General features: G+C 39.5%; 1 protein-coding gene across 19 annotated transcripts in view; it reads left to right on the top strand.

The window, feature by feature from the left end:
* RALGAPA1 (Ral GTPase activating protein catalytic subunit alpha 1) overlaps positions 1–20,411 on the top strand; it is a 247,743-nt gene that overhangs the window by 191,137 nt on the left and 36,195 nt on the right. For all 19 annotated transcript variants that reach the window (XR_010600693.1, XR_010600692.1, XR_010600691.1 and 16 more), the window contains 2 exons: positions 10,587–10,745; positions 13,244–13,371. Coding sequence is in view for 15 of the 19 variants with exons in the window: in XM_065593297.1 (XP_065449369.1) it covers positions 10,587–10,745; positions 13,244–13,371 (287 nt within the window). In the remaining 4 variants the exon portion in view is untranslated. The remainder of the gene's footprint in view (positions 1–10,586; positions 10,746–13,243; positions 13,372–20,411) is intronic.

Raw genomic sequence — 20,411 nt, 5'->3', positions numbered from 1 at the left:
TATTCTTAAGATGTGCTAGATACAGTGTGCAGCATGTGACCTTTTACAACAGAAGATTATTTTTATTTCACATTTATATAACTAGTTGCTACTGAGGTCACAGAAAAGGTGATATAGGGGGAGGAAATGAAGGAAGATAAAAAAGGGTATGTCTACACTGAAAAAAAACCAAAACCCTGCACCAACATATCTCAGAGCCCTGGTCAATCGACTCAGGCTTGCACTATAGGGCTAAAAATAGAAGTGCAGACCTTTCTGCACAGTCTGAGACCCATCCCTGTTGCTGGATTTCAGAGCCCAAACTCCAGTCCGACCAGGGATGTCTACGCTGCTACTGAGCCCAAGTCAGTTAACCCAGGCTGTGGGGTTTTTTGTTTTGTTTTTACAGCGTAGACATACTCTAATTGTGTGGAAGAAGACCTGGGATCTTGAACTGTCACTGAGGATTTTGAATGTGTTTAGCCATGTTTTTAAGTGTTATTTATTGTACTTTGGTTGGCTGAAGAATTGTTGCTGGTTTCTATATTGTAATGTGCCTAGAGGTAGAAGATAGGTTCATCTTATAAATGGAAATTAAATTTAATTAAAATAAAACTTCTTCCTGCCAGCCTAACCACTGCAGCATCAAGATTCTAGTGCTTCAGATGCCAGGCCAATTTAATACTTATTTTCTATCAATCTTTCTGAATAGTAAATAAAATTTTAAGTATCTTGGATATCTCAGAAACACTGGAGTCAAGAGATAAGAGAGCAGAAAAGAAGATGAATTGAAAAGGAAGAGAAGGGAGTGTTTTGGAGTTCTGAGATCGGATTAAAATTTATCCTTCATCTTTGAATTTTTCTAAGTGAAAGGATATGTCAAAATAGAAAATATTATTTTAAATACAGTTACAAAAGTAACATAATGAAAGTGTCAAAATTTAAGATAGAATTCTAAAATCTCACAAGTCACAATGGGAGTGATATCACAGATTCACCCATGCAGCTTACCCCCTGTCTAGCTACTGCTAGCACTTTGAGTGAAATTTGGAGTGGGAGGGTGTGAAAGTGTCTTAATTAATATATTATACATATGGTGTTAAAACAAAAAAGGTCATTTTCTAATTATTAGCCTGTTAATCCAGCTGAAACTTTTGGTGACTATATAAATGACTCAAGCTTAGTTTAACATTGTCAAAGACCTTCAAAAGAATTATAGAGCTATAATTCATAGCTAATTGTTTTGCTTTGATTTTAATACAAACTGGGTGATTAAAGGCATAAGGCCATAAAGCATGGCCATTACTGCAATATTAGTATTTTTATAAAATTGCAATTAATAGCATCCATTATTATTTTACAGGAGTAAAAAAATTAATGTGTTAAAACAACATTTTATGAAGAACTTAACCAAATATTTGAAGGTGCCTTAGATAGACGCTGAATACGTGTAACTTTGCCAAAAGTAGCTGCAATAAGAAGCTGCTGCTTAAATTTTTCTGCTGTTGTGTTCCTTCTGTACTTCTCTAGTGAACTTTATTTTTGAAGTAAACAAAATAAAATTTGAAGACTAGCTTTCATTATAAAAGGAAATAGTTTTTTTCCCCCTTTCCTTCTTTAGATAAGTGGGTACTAGAAATTACAAATAATTTTGGCAAGAGTTCAAGGGTTAATGCAAGAGATAAATAAAAGGAATTTTCTGTAAATTGAGCCCTGCATTATTTCAGTTGTCTTGCCTTTCCAAACCTAACTCATTTAATTTTAAAAAGTAAATACTTAAATTTTTCCTGACAGTGTGCTTTGCTTTTTCTATCGTTTATTACTTCAATTATACTTGGTATCACTTAGAACAATCTGCCATTTGGAAATCTCAGTGTAGCCTGCAGCTTAGTATTAAGTCTGGCTGGTATTGTAACATGTACAGCATATGACGCTAATGTATCAAAATTAGATTTGATCATCCCTCCTGGTTATATTTATTTCACATTTCTTTTGTATTCAGTTAACATAAACATATTAGGAAAGCTGACACATGGTGATGGCTATATAGTAAGAATATTTTAAAGTATTTTGATTTAAAATTGCAGATAACTTGGCTTTTCCAAATTGTTGAGTATTTTTACTTATTTTTAACAATGGAGAAGAGGTTCAAAGCATAATTTATCCATTTCAGCTACAGTATATCTTTCTATTGTTTAATCATTTGTATATGGTCGTGCCTTTAATCCCCAACTCAGATTGGGGTTCCATTATGCTAGCTACTGTTCATGCACATAAGAGACAGTCTCCGTCCTGAAGAGCTTACAATCTAAATGGGCAAGACAAAGTATGGGGGCGGGAAGCGTTATTTCCCAATTTTCAAGTGGGGAACTGAGGCACAAAGGGCCACATCCTCATCTGGTGTAAATTTTCATAACTCCATTGACTTCAATTATGCTATGACAATTTATAAATCTAATCTTTGAGTTCTTGTCCACATGGATTCCACTCTAGGTGCATTTGCATCCTAGGCACAGAAGATTGGATTATTTTAAATAGCTGTGTCTGTTGGGGCCACACATGCACCCTGGGCACCCTCTCACTCCCTATAGCAGAGAGTATAAAGGCTGGGGAAGCCACAACTCACTAATTTTCTTCTTACCACCTATGGCAGCAAGACAAAACCTTGTAAAGTCCACATCCCTTGCTCTGAGCTGGTTCATTTCTGTAGTTAGTTAACTTAGATAAATTTTCTTTGCCTACTAGCTTAAAAAAAAAACCCTCCAAAACTTTAGGTTTATTCAGAGTAGTGATAGGTTTCCTTTCCCTTGTACAAGGGCCTACTCCCTACAAGAACGTAAAATGTTTGACTTCAAGTTGCAGGGGTTCAAGATTTGCCTCTCCTCTGAAGCAGCAATGTTGGTGAATGATGGACACTCCCAATGCCCATACTGCCTGAAAGAAAGTTGTGCTTTGGAGCACTGCCCAGTTTACAAGTCCTTCTCCAAGAGGATTCAAAAAGCAGAAGAACATAAGAATGGGCATACTGGGTCAGACCCCAGTGGTCCATCTAGCCCAGGATACTGTCTTCCAACAGCGGCCAATGCCAGGTGTTTCAGAAGGAATGAACAAAACAGGGCAATTATCGATTGATCCATCCCTTGTCGTCCATTCCCAGCTTCTGGCAGGCAATGGCTAAGATACCCAGAGCATGGCATTGCATCCCTGACCATCTTGGCTAATAGCCATTCATGGACCTATTCTCCAAGAACTTATCTAATTCTTTTGCCTTCACAATATTCCCTCGCAATGAGTTCTACAGGTTGACTGTGCCTTGTGTCCTTTGTGTGTGTTAAACTGCTGCAAGAGAGGCAAAACTGAAACTCTTCCGCCTGGAAGTGTCCATGCAAGCTCCACTGGACCCCAGCAGACCTTCCAAGAAGCTCTAGGTACCAGGCGCATCCCATGCACTGAATGTCCTGGTGAGCCAAGACACCACCCCAGGCTCCTGTGAAACCTCATAAGCCCCATTCATCAGTGGCATTGGTGACGTCTTCAGAAAGGGTCTGTAAGGATATCTCTCTGGGGATCAGGACAGGCACCTAAATGGGGGATGGAAAGCCTCCCCTAAGGCTTACTCTTCTAAATACCTAAAGAAATGGTGTCCTATCTCTGTGTGCCTGCATCAAAACCCAAGCCAGCACCAGTGGTCTTTCCCACGCCAAGAACCGTACTGCCTCCAGTACCATCAGCAAGTCACTGACCATGACACCAAATCTCCTAGCACAGAGTACTTTGGTACTGTCTGCCTCTGCACTGAGAACCATGGCACTGAATACTTCTGTACCAAGACCCATCACTACAATACTGCCCACATCCTTCACACCAACTGAGACTTTGACTTCGGTCACTTGAGGACTCTGTATCTGCATCAGACGAATATTTCTGTCAACATCTTTTTCCCCCAATATTTTCGTGGTTCAAGCAACTCAAGAAGAATCATAGCAACCAGAGCAACCCAAATCTACTTCTTGGGAGAACAACCCAAAGAAATTAGATCTCTTTGGGAGGAAAATATATTTCTCAGCAAGTCTGCAAATAAAAGTAGCAAATTATCATTGCTTTTGAAATACAATGTCCTGCTTTGGGCAGACTTTCTAACTTCATAGAGAGGCCATTGAAGGACCGGAATGAAGAACTGAAATCCCTCATGAGGGCCAACTCACAGCCTGAACAGTGTTAGAGGCTACACTTGATGCATCAGATGCTGCAGACAGGACAATGGACATTGCTGCGGCAATGAGAAGATTGCAGCAGTCTTGGAGGGAGGTCCAAGCCATTATAGGAGACCACCCATTTGAAGGCAGTGAGCTCTTTAATAGTGGCATGGATGAAGCACTCCATATACTAAAAAACTCGAGGGCATTCATAAGGTTCTTAGGGCTATATGTCACAGCCCCAAAGAGGAAACAAAGGCAAAAAATCATTTTAAGACAGAGACTACTGTCTCAATATTAGACACAGAAATGGTCCTCTGAGACCCTAAGGAAGTTAATGATTTCACTTGAGGTGACCATCTGCATTGTCCTTGGCTTGCCCCACAATCTAAGGCACCAGGCAAGATCCCGTTTTGACTCGCTTATCGAGAATTTGGTTGGAACACTTGGGATCCACTTCCAAGACATCTTTTCGCAACTACCTTTCTTAATTCCAGTAGGCTTGGACTGGGATAACTTTGGACTGTTAGAGTCCTCAAGATAATCCACATGAGGTATCCCATCCAGTTTCAGTCTGCTCCATTCCTCTTCAGGGACCCCTTGTGACCTAACAGCATCCCAGTGCACGAGAACAAGGGGCTTGTTGGTATTTGGTAGTGAGTTTCAGCTGATAAGAATGTAAGTGATAAGAATGTAAGAATGGCCATACTGGGTCAGACCAAAGGTCCATTCAGCCCAGTATCCTGTCTACCAACAGTAGCCAATGCCAGGTGCCCTAGAGTGAGTGAACCTAACAGGTAATGATCAAGTGATCTCTCTCCTGCCATCCATCTCCACCCTCTGACAAACAGAGGCTAGGGACACCATTCCTTACCCATCCTGGCTAATAGCCATTAATGGACTTAACCTCCATGAATTTATCTAGTTCTCTTTTAAACCCTCTTATAGTCCTGGCCTTCACGAACTCCTCAGGCAAAGTTGACTGTGCGCTGTGTGAAGAAGAACTTCCTTTTATTTGTTTTAAACCTGTTGCCCATTAATTTCATTTGGTGACCCCTAGTTCTTATATTATGGGAACAAGTAAATAACTTTTCCTTATTCACTTTCTCCACACCACTCATGATTTTATATATCTCTGTCATATCCCCCCTTAGTCTCCTCTTTTCCAAGCTGAAAAGTCCTAGCCTCTTTAATCTCTCTTCATATGGGACCCATTCCAAACCCCTAATCATTTTAGTTGCCCTTCTCTGAACCTTTTCTAATGCCAGTATGTCTTTTTTGAGATGAGGAGACTACATCTGTACGCAGTATTCAAGATGTGGGTGTACCATGGATTTATATAAGGGCAATAAGATATTCTCGGTCTTATTCTCTATCCCTTTTTGAATGATTCCTAACATCTGGTTTGCTTTTTTGACTGCTGCTGCACACTGCGTGGACGTCTTCACAGAGAACTATCCCGGATGACTCCAAGATCTCTTTCCTGATTAGTTGTAGCTAAATTACCCCCCATCATATGGTATGTATAGATGGGGGTTTCCAAAATGTGGACTCATTTGCAATATTTTAGAAAAACAAATTCTACATGTTCTATTCCAGAGAGTGCCCAACCCTGGGCTCCCTCATGGACACCTCTCCTATACCATGGGCTCCAGGAAGCTGAGACAAGATGCCAATCACATTATCATGATAGTTCAGGTATGGACCACACAATTCTGGTATTCAGATTAACTGACTGTCACTATGAACACAGGTAACCTATATGTCCTGCCGCAACCTGTTTTCCCAGGATAGTGCTTGGATCCTACACCTTGACCCAGTGTCCCTAGACTTGACAGCCTGGATGTTAAATGGATGGATATACACAGAGAAACTGTTCTGCTACCATTCAAGACATTTTGCTGGAAAGCAGAAAACCTTCAACCAGATTTCAAACAGTTTTCTATTTTGGCATTTCAGCAACAACTCACCATTGAAGCTTTAATTTAATCATTATTGGACTATCTACTTTAACTAAAGCAATTGGGATTGTTCTTCAGCTCAATAAGCATGCACCTGGCAGCAATCTGTGATAATCATCTGTCTGCCCAAGATCACACAGTCTTCTCACATCCCACAAAGATGACATTTCTAAGAGACCTCAACTCATGTTTTCCCACCAGTCAAGAAACCCTCTTCTTTCTGGGACCTTAACAGGACTTGATGGGTCCACATTTGAGCCTATGCTACCTGCTCTTTCTACCACCTGTTAATGAAGACAGTTTTTCTGGTAGCCATCATATCAGGTAGGAAGATGGAAGAGATCTAGGCTTTCATGGCAGGTCCCCCATATATGATCTTTCACAAGGACAGCGCCACTCTGAGGCCTCACCCAACTTTTCTGCCTAAGGTAGTTTCCAATTTTCACATCAATCAGTCAATTCATCTCCCCATTTTCTTCCATAAACTGCTCTCTTTCAGAGACTAAATAAAACTCCACATGCTCAGTGTTGTAAGAGCATTGTCCTTTTATTTGCATAGGACTAGGCCATTCAGGTGTATGCCTTTACTCTTTATGGCATTTGTTGAGAGGATTAAGGGACAATCCATGTCACCACAGAGACTAGGTGGGTCTGACTGTAATAGGACTTGTTAACCATTTGATTAAGAAAATTCCCCTGGATGTAGTGGGGATCATTCCACTAGAACTAAAGTGACCTCTGCACTTTACATCCCCCATATCCGAGAGATGTATGGCAGCAACATGAAGCTTGATCCATGCATTGGATTGAAAAGACTGGAAGAAAAAATGGGTTTGTTTAGTCTGGAGAAGAAAAGATGGGAGGGGATATGATAGCAGTGTTCAAATACGTAAAAGGTTGTTAAAAAGAAAAGGTGATAAATTGTTCTCCTTAACTGCTGAGGACAGGACAAGGAGTGATGAGGCTTAAATTGCAACAATGTCAGACATTGCTTCCTAACTGTAAGGGTAGTTAAGCACTAGAAAAATTGCCTAGGGAGGTTGTGGAATCTCAGTCATTGGGGGGTTTTTAAGAACACGGTAGACAAACTGCTATCAGGGATTATCTAGATCAGGGGTCAGCAACCTTTCAGAAGTGGTGTACCGAGTCTTCATTTATTCACTCTAATTTAAGGTTTCGCGTGCCAGTAATACATTTTAACAGTTTTAGAAGGTCTGTTTCTATAAGTCTATAATATATTGTATGTAAACTATTGTATGTAAAGTAAATAAGGTTTTTAAAATTTTTAAGAAGCTTCATTTAAAATTAAATTTAAAATGCAGAGCCCCCAGGACTTGGGCAGTGTGAGTGCCACTGAAAATCAGCTTGCCTGCCGCCTTCGGCACACGTGCCATAGGTTGCCTACCCCTGGTCTAGATAATACTTAGTTCTACCTTAGTGGAGGTGTCTGGACTAGATGACCTAGCGAGGTCCCTTCCAGTCCTACATTTCTATGATTCTATGATTCACCATTCACTATTGCCTGGTACAAGCAATCTAGATCAGATGCTAGCTTTGGTAGGGCATTCTTACAATCTTTGTTCAAATAGAACTCCTCTAATCCACTTCTAGGCAATTGCTTGTAGGTCACTGTAAGAGGGTCCGGACTCACCCCTGCGGCGCCTCCTGCTGGTCGTCCAGGGAATTAGCTCACCAGCCTCTGGAGCGCTCTCTGCAGGCCAGTGATCCGCCTTTCCTCTTCTCTGCCCCCCCCCTGTGTCCCACCCAGGACCCCGGTGCCCCTTGCTCTGGGTGCTGCCCCCTGGCAATACCCATACATATGCTAGGTCTCCCCTCCCAGGGGAACCCCCACCCACTAACCCCACCTCACGATAAGGCCACTGCCAGTCACCAGCTAGCCCCCACTCTCTGGGGCAGACTGCAGTATAGGCCACTCATCATCGGCAAGGTTGGGTTTGAACCTGCTGCCTTGGCCTAGCCCTGGGCTGCCCTCTGCAACCCCCAGTACCCCTTGGCCTATTACCAGGCCGTAGCCTGGGGCTATCCAGGCTGGAGCTCCCCAGCTCCTCAGACTTTCCCCAGCCCTGCTCCACTCAGGCACCCTGTCTAGCCCCCTGCAGCCAGGCCCTTCTCTCTCTGAAGGCAGAGAGATACTCTTCCCTGAGCTCCTGGCTCCCAGCCTTTATAGGGCCTGCTGAGGCTGTTTGGGGCGTGGCCCCAGCTGCAGCCACTTCCCCTAATCAGCTCAGCCTTCACACTGCCTACTCCCTGGGCCATCTCAGGCCCTTCCAGGCCAGAGCAGGTGTCCACCCTGCTACAGTCACCAAGAGTGGAATCTGTTTGGACACTCACTAGAAGAAGAGAGAACCACAGCTTACCCTACAGTAACTGTGCTTCTTCAAGATATGTTCACACAGATTCCATAGCCTGCCTTCCTTTCCTGCTAATCAGAGTCCTGCTCCTATGAGATTCTGACTGAAGGAACTGAGTGTGGGTTTCAGCTACCTCACCCTTTATACACTCTGTTATAAGGAGTGCTAAGGTGCAGGTGTGGCCCCCATGGACCAAAAAAAAAAAAAAATCATCTTGTGTGCATGGGGCACACGCACATCAGAGTGCAACTCCGTGTGGACAGCACATCCTGTAGGGTAAGTAACTGTTTTATGTAGCCCTGAGAGAGAATTGACTTGTTCAGGATCATACAAGAAGTCTGTGTCAGAGTCAGGAATTGAGACTTAGGAGATGTAGGTTCAGTACAGTACTGGGCCACAAGAACATCCTCCATGTCTGCTAGAAATGTGAGTGTCGCTTTTCACTGAGTCTTTATTTTAAAAACTCTTATATCCAGTTACAAACCAACAGAGAACAGCACAAACTTGTAATAATGCAAAGAAGGCCACTAACAGCCTGTTTAGGCCCTAAAATTTACCCCCTTTTAAGTAAAACCTAAGTAGTAGTCTAGGAGGTTTGTAGGTTATATTGTTAAATCATCCTCTACTCAGTGGTATCTGTTTATTATCCAGAGATGCTGCATAGGTTTTACTTTTATTTAAAGTACAGATATGCTCTTAAAATGACTGTGTAAAAGAGGCCCTTTCTTATTTAACGCGTGTGTGTGTGTGTGTGTGTGTGTGTTTGTTGTTTTGTTTTGCTTTGTTTTGTTCAGGGTAGTATCTGCTGACTACTTCTTACTCTTATCAATGCAGAGCCAGCACAGTTCAAAGAGTGAGTTGGATTCTGTTCCTTGAGTAGCATCAACAGAATAGTTTACAAAATAGTTTACAGGTAACGCTGTGTAAGCTAAATGAAGGCAATGGGCCAACAGAAATGTCATCTGTGGTATAATATGGGATTGAAAAGGGTAACTGAAGACTTAATTTGTCACATACAACCTTTGTTATTGGTGGTGATGTGCGAGAGGGAAAGCAGTTCGCTTTCTCAGATGCCAGGTTGAGTTTTCAGGGCTGTCACTTAGTGGGAGGAAACATCATTTTATCTGTACACTGAACACATTAGATCAGGAAATCCCTTGAGAAATAATAACATGGAGCCACCTCATGCCATTTTTACAATTTCTTTTCAGAAAAGAACACATTTTAACAGAAGGTGAATTTTGGAGCATAAGGTTGAGATTTTCAAAAGTGGTCATCAGTGGCCTAATTCTACTTTCATGAAAGATGATTGGAGTTTGCCACTGACTTAATGGAAGAGTTCAGCCAATCGTGAGCAGTTTTGAAAGTCACATCCTAAATGAGTTAAAAGTATTTATTTTAACCTAGTATATTTTTGTTCTGAATGGTTTCAGTGGTGCACATTTTGAAACTTCTGGCCATTGAAAATTTGCAAGGGTATTCAGGCTTCAAGAAAAAATAAATACTTAGTTTCAGTGGTTTTTGGAGCCATGGAAAATCCAGATTACACTTTTCTCTGATTATTTTATTTGATGGTAGCCCATTTCCAATCTGGCAAGAAGAGCAAAGTTCCAGATTCCTCAAATACAGATCTTGTAGCCACAGATTCATTCAAACTGCTTTTGAGAATTGATATAGAAAGATTTCACACTTACAAACTTAGTCCCTATTAATCTTGGTGTGAAGATTTAAAGTATTTTGGTAAGTCAAATACAAGCCACTGAGCATCTTCTACCAATTTTATTAGGGAAAATTGTAGATTTAACTTGGAAATATTCTATATTGTCACAGCTGTTCATTTAAAAAAAGTTATACCTGACATGAACATACTAAACAGACCTAATTGAGAATGTTTGCTTTGACTTGCATCTAAATCAGGGACATTGCAATGTGGTTTGGATGTGTCCTCTCTCTGCACCCCACAGATTCTTCTTCAGTTCATTGTCATTTGGAATACAAGCCTTGGTTTATATCTGTACAGCTGCAGTACTGTGTACTCAGCTGTTAAAAATTATTTTGTTTTTCCCTTCTTTTTCCAGCTAAGACATTTAGGAAATGACGAAGTGCACATTATCTGGTCAGAGCATACTCGAGACTACAGGAGAGGAATAATTCCTACAGAATTCGGTGATGTTCTTATTGTTATCTATCCAATGAAAAATCACATGTTCAGTATCCAGATCATGAAAAAACCAGAGGTAGAAATTTCTTTTGTTTTCCCCTCATGTGTTGACTAACTTTTAGGTTGTTTAAATATATGTTGCTGTTTTTTATGGTGTGACATATTAATCCAACAAGGTAATCCTTCTTTAATAATGACAGTAGTAAAATAGCTACAAGATAAGTCATGTGTACTGAGTGCGGTGTAGAGAGGAAAATAAGCAACTGTGAACAAAAGGCCCATAATCCCATCAAGCAGTTCTGATAACTAATATAAACTGCAACAACAAAGGTTAGAGTATTTTATGTAGTCACTTGAACTCTGAGATTAGATTAATTTAAATTTAGTCTGGTTTGTTAGATTTGTATTGTATTGTATTAGCACATGAATCTAAATCCTAGTTCTTTGTCCTGAGCTGGCTACCTCTTCCTCTTTGCTCCATTCAGTATTACCACTTTCCTTTCCTTCCTCTCTCAGCCATTTCTACCTTTCCTTTAGATTGCCACACAGGAATTCAGGCCCAGATTCAGAAAGGTATTTAAGCATGTTGGCTTTAAAGGGTCTATTTGTCTTGCTTAAAGTAAGACATATGCTTAAATATTTTGTTGAACTCGGAACTTAGTGTGGTTGCCTCCCTGTCTCATAGTCATGCTCTTTAACGGCACCAGATTGACCATTCAATGTGGATTGAGCAGCTGTTGGACAAGAAGCTGCATTGAATGGTTGGATCGCTTAATTCTTAGGTGGGATGTCAGTTGCATGGATTTACAGATTTGTGTTTTACAACACTGGATTTCGTTTACTATAAATATGAATACTAATAAGCTACATGAGAGAAATATGAAGTCAACCATATGGCACTGAGTGTGGTATGGTAGTGGCATTCATATGGTATTCAGGATAAAACTAATGCCATAAATGGTATGGTACTACCAAGGATGCACACATTTTAATTAAAACTACATTTTTCTCTTACTTGAAAGTGTGAGGGGTTGCATTATTGCCATATTTTATTACTATTTTTAATTGCTTTAAGTAAGAAGGGAACATCCTTGCCCTAATAGCATCTTCCATTAAATGGAAAATGAAGTTATCTAGTTTGATTGGTGAAGTCATTCAAGATTCTCAAAATTGAGTAATGGCAAAAGTAGTGCACTAAAACTCTTTTGTAGTGTGGATCACATCTTAGCAGACAGATTGCCTATTGGGTATCTCTCCCATTTATGATCACATATAGACCACCTCTCTTCCTTTTTACAGTCATATAAAATCCTTGTGGTGGCAACTACAGCAATTGTTTACATACTCAAAAAGGAAGGTATTTTATATATTTTTGCTTTTTTTGATGCTATTTAGTAGCTAAAAACAAAGTGCTGGGTCTCTTCTTACTTGAGACCCAGCACTGTGTAACAAGCCCTCTATCTGTGAAACACCAGCAAGTGCTCCACAGATCCCCAGAGGTCCACACACAGCTGCTCCAGAGTGATGGGGGAGTCCCAGATGCTAACTGGTCAGTGAAAAATATAATGTCAAAATATTAGAGCCAGATAATTCTGTGGACTTTTGGTCCTTAATATATGTATATCCCCAAACTTTCTGCTAGTTTCAGCCTAACTTCTAGAACTGTGCTTATAAGTTTGTGTATGCAAAGCCTGAATTTGCAGACATATCTGGTAGTTAGCCATGTATCAATCTATTATGTACACACAAATGCAAGATTTGACATCAGTGAGTTTCACATGAAGTTGGCATGATAAATACTGCAATGAAAGAAACACATGAGAGCAAATAGGGAATCAGGCCTTCCACATGTAATCATACTTTTTTATTTTGAATTTGTTTAACGTATAAGCAAAAAGCATTCAGACTGATTTTATTATTCATGTACTTATCTACCAAAGTGTGCTAAGTACAGTACGCACACAAAGTAGACATGGGGGTAAAATCCTTGCCCTTTTCAAATCAACAGCAAAACTCCCATTGACTTCAGTGGGGGGGTCAAGATTTCATGTGTGGTTTCTGCTTCAAAAAGCATACAGTCTAATTGTAGATACGATATAAAAAATGACAGCAACAAATGGGGGAAAAGAGAGTGGTGGATAAAGATCCAATAATAGTCAGATGACAGTTATGTGCACATTTAGATAGTTCCACACTACAGATTCATGCTGTATCTAAAGATGTAATTTTTTTTTTTTAAGTGGGTAATCATTTCCCCTCCCTTAGCCTTTTGAACTTCATCAGTGTCACATATATGACTTACTATTAGGCTTTTGGCAGAAAGTGTTGAAAATAAGCCTGTATGAGACACAATATTCAAATGGTTACTTAAAACAGAATATGCAGAAAAATTATCTGTTACCAAGTTAAATGGCTATGTATTTTCATGAAAGAATAGGTCTATCACAAATAATTGTTGTGATTAACCAGAGATGAGGAAGAAAAAGAATGATGAGCTCTCCATTGTTAATGTTGATTTCTAATTGTTATGCAGAGATTTCATATTAGGATTGAATTTATTAATTTCTGATTCAGGTTCCATTCTTTGGTCCACTCTTCGATGGCGCTATTGTTAATGGAAAAATTCTTCCTATTATGGTTCGTGCAACAGCTATAAATGCAAGCCGAGCGCTGAAATCACTGATTCCATTATACCAAAACTTGTATCCTTTTCACCTGTACAGTTTTAACATACATTGACTTTTCAGGGCTAAAGATATTTTTCTCATGGGTTTTTGTTTTTAAACCTTAGATTTCTATCAATTTAATTCAGGGAATATATTTTAAACCGATTTTTTTTTTTTAAGAAACTTCAGATTAATGCTTTAAAATTGCCAAATGAAGACCCTTTAGTGCTATTAAATAAGGAATGACCGTTTCACATACAAGTCCATTTCATATACAGATTTTTCCAAAAAGAGCTGATTTGTGGTATTATTAGCAACTTGTTCCTTTAGTGAAAGTAGATATTTGTTCATTGTTAACATTGTGTAATTTTGTTTTTCAATCCAGATTGTTTTTGTTTCAAAAAGAGAAAAATTACTTTCTATTATGGCTGCTTATTAGCTTGATTATTATGGTACCTGATAAATAGTTGTATAATACAGTTAAGAACACCAGGCCATCATCAGAGTTGCATAGGCATGTCTTTGTAGAGAAGACTGAAAAGTTTATCACCTTTTCCTGTTGGAATTTTATATTTCTATAAACTTCAGAACAAGGAGCTCCTAAGAAAATAAGATTACAGAACAACATGAAGTGAAAATAAAAACATGAGGTAAACTAGTCCACTTTTTAAAAAAAAAAAAAAAAAACCACTTGATCTAATATAGCTACATACTTTTATCTATATATATCATTACATAGTAAATGTTTATTTTTTTACATTTCTCCCTTTCTAAGATTGACTTCTACTATTATTGTTTTTGAACTAATAAATGTATGTTCTTGTTGTATCTATTTTAAGTAATGAACAGGAGAGTTAAAATTTGAATTAAGATTTTTTTCAACTTTGTACATTAACTTCTACCTGCAGTATAGATTTATTGCCTTGCATTTGTCAGCCAGTAGACTATTACTTAAATGTTCTGTATTCTTTTAGAAATTGTCTTTGTAGTAGTTGTGTAATTTTGCTTTTATTGTCAAATTTCATATGATGATATAGATTTATAGATGGATTATGATCTATCACATTGATCACATTTAATGACATTTCTGCAGTGTTTTTGTTGATAGATATGCAGATGCACCATTATTTCACTTTTGAAGAGATCTGATTTTGTATTTTTTCCTGTGTCTCGGACTAGGAATTCCAAATGTGTTGCCGTCATTTGACCTTAAAAGAGCTGGGGCCTGTGGGTGTACTGACCCATCCAGGGTGGACAGTTGAAAGTTACTTGCCTTGAAATAACCTTCTATGTGCTCTGCAAAGTAGCAGTGTATCTGAGCTTTTGTGAGTAGTATTGTGCATATAACAAATCCCACAGACTTAACCTGCAGGTTTGTAAATTCAGTGCCCTGAAATTATCCAGGACCTGAAGGTTATATATACTGGAAGAATTCCTACAAAGATTGCAGATTCTGTGCTCCTAATTGTAGTTGCTTATCTACATATAATACACCATTATTATATACAGTGGTCACCATTTAAATATGGATGTTTATCATTTTAAATCATTAGCATTGCTTTGGTATGAAAGGTATTCTCTGTATGCTGTTGGAATTTGTGACCCCATTTAGCATGCACATTAAGTGTCAACGTACTGGGTACCGGTTTTAAATGACTTCATTATTAATTGGTGACATAGTGTGAATTGGCATCTGCCTCTGCTCGGATTATGTGTTGTGTTCACTGCTCTTCATAATACTTTGAAGATAAAAGGCTTTATCTACTGTAAATGCAAATATTTTCATTATCTAATCTTCATGATACCTCTGTGAGGGATGTGAGCAGGGCTTCAAATACCTACTTTCCCAGGATGAATAAAATGTTTTCTCTGGTGAATTGGGCTGTGAATCCCTTGCCTGCTTCTATGGAGAAGAGGAGGACAGAATAGCCCTGTTGCTGCTCCTTTAGAAGGAGGGAAAGGGAGAAAGACGGAGCAGAGTGGCCCACGCATACTAGTCCATTTTTAGGAGGGGAGAGGATGAAAGAGAGAGACTAGTTGGAGCCTTTACTTTTCAGAGGGTAATCAGGAGAGAGGAGCAGAGGGCCAAGGTGGAGAGATTTATGATAGGTCAAGGACCTTATGCATGTCCAGCAGTGGGGTGGTTGCAGCACAACAGAGCCCTGCAAAGATGTAGCAGGAACCAAATTGATTTTTATTTATTTATTGTTTGGACAGGAGGGGCAGATTTAATTGGGGGCAGCATTGTGATTTATTGATGACATTGAAGATGGGGCAATAAAATTAAATTAGACTGGGTTTTGAGGGGGCAGGTCATGACAGACTAGATCAGTGTTCTGGCAAATGAGTGTCAAAGACGTTCTTCAAACCCTGTAGCAGACATGCCAACCCCGTGAAAAAAACGCAGAAATTGGGCTTGTTTTTGGCTTAATTGGCTTGTGAGTTGCTTGTTGGCTAGTTTTTGGCTTGTAGCTTGTTGCTTCTTTTTTTTAATCCATTCCTGGCAAGCAGGGGCAAGCGGGGGCAAGCAGGAGCAAGTGCGGGAGAGAGTCAGGGGTGCACAGCAGGCCCACCACAGTCCCAGACTGCACCCCGAGGAGATCTAGTCATATAGAGTGTTGGGGTTCTTAGGGATTGGCTTGTTTTGGCCTTGTCTTGAAATGGGATTAGCTTGGTTTTTGGCTTGTCGGGGTACTTATTTACCATGTGAAAGTTGGCAGCTGTGCCCTGTAGTTGAGTATTCTCTCCTTTTTGAAGATGGAGAAATTGGGAGAGAGATGTTAAAGTTGTTCAAAACCACTGTAGTAGTTGATTTTAAAGCCATGATTAGAACACAGGAGTCTGACTCCAGTCTGATATTCATCCCACCATGCCATGTCCCCATTCAGTATGTAGTATATGCTACCTGGAAGACATTTTTGGATTACTGTTGGTCAGGTGATACGCAGCTGTGTACTTCTCCATATCCAGAAGGGGCTTTTTGGTGATATAAAAAGCCAAGGTGGAGGTCTCTAGAGCCCCAGTTATTCAAACACATACATGCTTGCTGGGACTACTCACTATGTGTAGGATTGCACTCTGTGCAAGTCTTTGCAAGATTGGAACCTGAAAGAGTAATGGTGACTGAAGGGAAGACTCTGGGGTCACTGTCTAGGATTTCAGTAACTTTGTGTTTTACTGTTTCAAAATGCGCGTGTGTGTGTGATTTCTGTAACTGCTTTGCAATTGGAATTTTATTATAGGTATCACCCTTGAAAATGTTTTTGCTATTCTAATGGGAGATAACCAACTGTATATGAATTCCCAGTGCAGTGCTGTAACTAAGAGCTTGAACATGATCCTTGAATGTGTAATCAGGGGAATATCAAGTAGGAGCTGGAAGCTGGTACTACTTCTGTATATGGCATTTATGAGACTCTTACTAGAATACGGTCTCCAGTTCTGGTGTCCACACTTCAAAAAAGATATTAGAGACCTGGGAAGGGTTCAGAAAAGAGCTACAAGAATGACTCAGGGTCTGGAAAATATCTTCATAGTGAGAAACTAAAGAAGCTCAGTCTATTCAGTTTATTCAAGAAAAGATTAAGGTGACTTGAGCATGGTCTATAAATACCTACCACTGTAATTTACAGTATTGTTATAGCTGTGTTTGTCTCTCTAATCCTGGGACCATGTTGGGTCAGTGTGGCAAGGTACCTCCTTCGTCTCACTAGACTTAGCACTTCCCCCTCTCGTGATGATGGGCCTGGGGTAATCAGCCCCACTCAGGGCAGGTTTGCCTTCCCCATTCTGTGCTCCTTTGGTGATATTTTCAGGGTAGGCCTCAGGGTCAGCCTAACAGGTGATCCTCCAGCAAACAAAAAGGAAACAGTCTCATAAATACAAAAACCCAGGGGGGCCCCTTTCACTGCCTCCTCGCTGGTGCAGGGTGTCATCCTGCTGGTTGCCTTGGGGTGTCAGTCCTTCCCCTAGCAGGCACTCAGGTTTGGCTGTTTCCCATATGGGAAGGAGCACAGCTTCTCCTGGAGCAGCTTATTTCCCTGCTGCCACTAGCCTGGAAGGAGCTTGCCTCTCTTTCCCCTTTCTCTCACCAGAGGAGGGGTTTTAAAAGGTTTTAATTTGATTCAGGTGTCCAGTCTGACTTTATCACATCAGGTAATATCTTTTATTGGACCAACTTCTGTTGGTGAAAGAGACAAGCTTTCCAGCGACACAGAAGAAGAGTTCTGTGTGTCTCAAACAGAAGTCGGTCCAATAAAAGATATTACCTCACTCCATCTTGTCTTTATAAATATCTATACAAGGAAGAAATTTCTGATAGAAGAGGGCTCTTTAATCTAGAAGAATAAGGTATGAAAAAGATCCAATGGTTGGAAACTGAAGCTAGACAAATTCAGACTAGAAGTAGGTACAATTTTTAACAGTAAGGAGCCATTAGAATAATTAGGGACCTGATGGATGCTTCATCACCTGAAGTCCTTTCAGTCAAGACCAGATATCTTTTTTTAAAACAAGTTGTTGCTCAAACAACAGTTATGGGATTGATGCAGAAATTACTTGGTTAGAGTCTATCGCCTGTGTTTATGCAAGAGATCAGACTAGATGATCATAATAGTCTCTTCTAGCCTTAAAAACTATTTCTTTGTCTCCTCTCTCAAGATCAACATGATTTTAAATCATTTCAACTACTTAGCGAGGCCATTTCCCTTGAAGTATAGTTAAATTACCCCTTGCATACCTACTGTTGATTTGTTCTAGGTCTTCTAGCTTGCTTAGAAAGCTTAAGTTCAGTATTTGCATGATATAAGTATAGATCTTTTTTTTTTTTTTCTGGTGTTCAGCTTATGTCTCATGAACAATGGAATGTTCAAACTCTCCACAATTTCTGATTTTTCCTATCAGTTGGTAGGTTCAGTACATAGAACATGATGATATTGAGTGGTCTTGCTCATTTGTGGATCTTCAGTGAGAATATGTGATCAAGGTTTTCCATACAGTTCAGTAAGCTAATCTGAATTTGGTAAAGTCAGAGGATGTTCGTTCCAATTCATAGTGCCAATACAGAAGCCTTTAAAAATCACATTTTGTGTCAATCAGGAATTTAGAGTCTTATTTTAGTTGTTCCCTCAATCCCCCTCAATTTCTTAGATCTCCAAAATTCCTTGGTTCCCTGAATTCCCATGTATTGCCCACTCCCCAAATCTTTGTGTCAAAAAGCCAGTCTTTTGGACAAATAAGGTTTGGTATAGCACCTTTTAGTGCCACTAATGCCATTCTTGGATCCTCCAAAAAAGTTGCTGGCAAAATAATGAAAGGCACTCTCTCTCCAACAGCTAAGCATACTGTTAGTATGCTACAGCCACCATCAGAGCAAATGATCAATCTAGGATCTTTATATCCATGGGGTAGTACATGTAATGCTGTTGGATTGCTGAGTTAGCCCATTACTCACCTGCTTGCTCAGAAGAGGAAAGGTGGGGGCCTCCATTATATAAAAATAAGCTTTCATGGAGAGAATGTTTCAGAAAACATGCATGTAGGTTTACAGAAAAGGGAGTAGTTCTATTCTTGACTCAAACTTTGCCATTCAATATAAATAATTTGTTTACTTTGATAAACTTTGCTCGTAAGAGGCTTACAGTGCTAGCAACTTAAGTGTGTTGGAAATAGGCACTGTATGAATCTTTCCACACCAGTGCATAAAGGTCTTGAACTACAACATGATCTTGCTCTTGCAGCTCTCTGCTAGGAGAGAGTGACAATCATGAAAAATGTTTTTGGAGATTTTGTAATGTGGGCTAATGTCCTTTAAGGATTCTGCCTAAAATTTAAAATAAAAGGAAAAGGAGGCAATATTAGTAATGTAAGATATATAAAGCAGGGTTGATAGGAAAATAGTCTTTCCTAGCCTATCTTTCTATTTATAAACACCTGGTTTCTGCCTGGAGGCTAACTGGTCTTACATTTTCTTTATAGTATATTCCTGAAGAGTTAATAGTTGAAACATTGTTATCAAACCTTTAGCCTTTCAACATAGCTGTTTTAATGAGAATGGAAAAAATCTTCCTTGTACACCAATACATTACTCTTCTCTCTACATCTTTTGTTTTTCATATTCATTTTGAGTCCTTAATGTTTCCATCACTTGTTTTATTCATGAGATAATGTTTTGAGGTTTCACTTCAAGGTTGAAAAAACTCCGAAGTTGCTTGTAAAATTCAAACTTCTAATGAAGAGGGGCTTACTTGATTTATTTGATATGCTTTCTACTGATTTGCCCAGAAGAGGGCTTTGCAGGAAAACAGATCTCATGTTTGTTGTGCCTCTTAGACTAACATCTGTCTTCAGATAATCTTTCCATGCTTTAAACTCCATCTTACTTTTATTTTAAAAATAAAAATGGTGTGAAGTAATAATATATCATAAACTGAGAAATTCTGTACCATTAAAGTTCTGGGGCAGATTTTTTTAATTTAATTAAGAAAAGTTCATATTGATCTGGTAAATTTTCAGGCTGTCATTTGTGAATAGTCAATAACTTTTTAACAAATATATATTATAGCACTTTTTTTTTTCTGCATGATGTTCAATATGTAAAATTAAAAATACAACTTTAACTACAACTTGCAATGCTCTGAGGTTTTTTGTCTTGTGTGATCTGGAAGTGCTTATTGTTCACAATTCTAGTCATAGGTTTCTTCATAAACATGGGAACTACTAACATAGAAATATAAAAGTAGAAGTCGGGAAGGGCACTGGTTCACTAATGCCAGTTTCTTTTTTCCTCCTACCCCAACCTCCAGCTACCATATTTCTCCAGTCTAGGAAAGAAAAATATCAGCATTTTTTATTCAATTAATATCATATATTTTGCATCAGTAGTTGAATATCCAATATAAATGTCATAAGGGGTAGTTTTTGTCTCTTTCATCCCCAAATAGTGACAGAAGAGTTCCCAGGCTACCAGAGCTGTCCCTAGGGAGGTGCAGGGCCCGGGGCATAAGCGCCGAGTTGCTATCTGCTGGGGGTGCTCCACACAGGCCCAGCCCCCACTCCACCCGTTCCCCAAGGCCCCA

This window comes from Chrysemys picta, chromosome 4, assembly GCF_011386835.1.
Source record: "Chrysemys picta bellii isolate R12L10 chromosome 4, ASM1138683v2, whole genome shotgun sequence".
Lineage (NCBI taxonomy): Eukaryota > Metazoa > Chordata > Testudines > Emydidae > Chrysemys > Chrysemys picta.
This window is presented reverse-complemented; position numbering and strand designations above follow the sequence as displayed.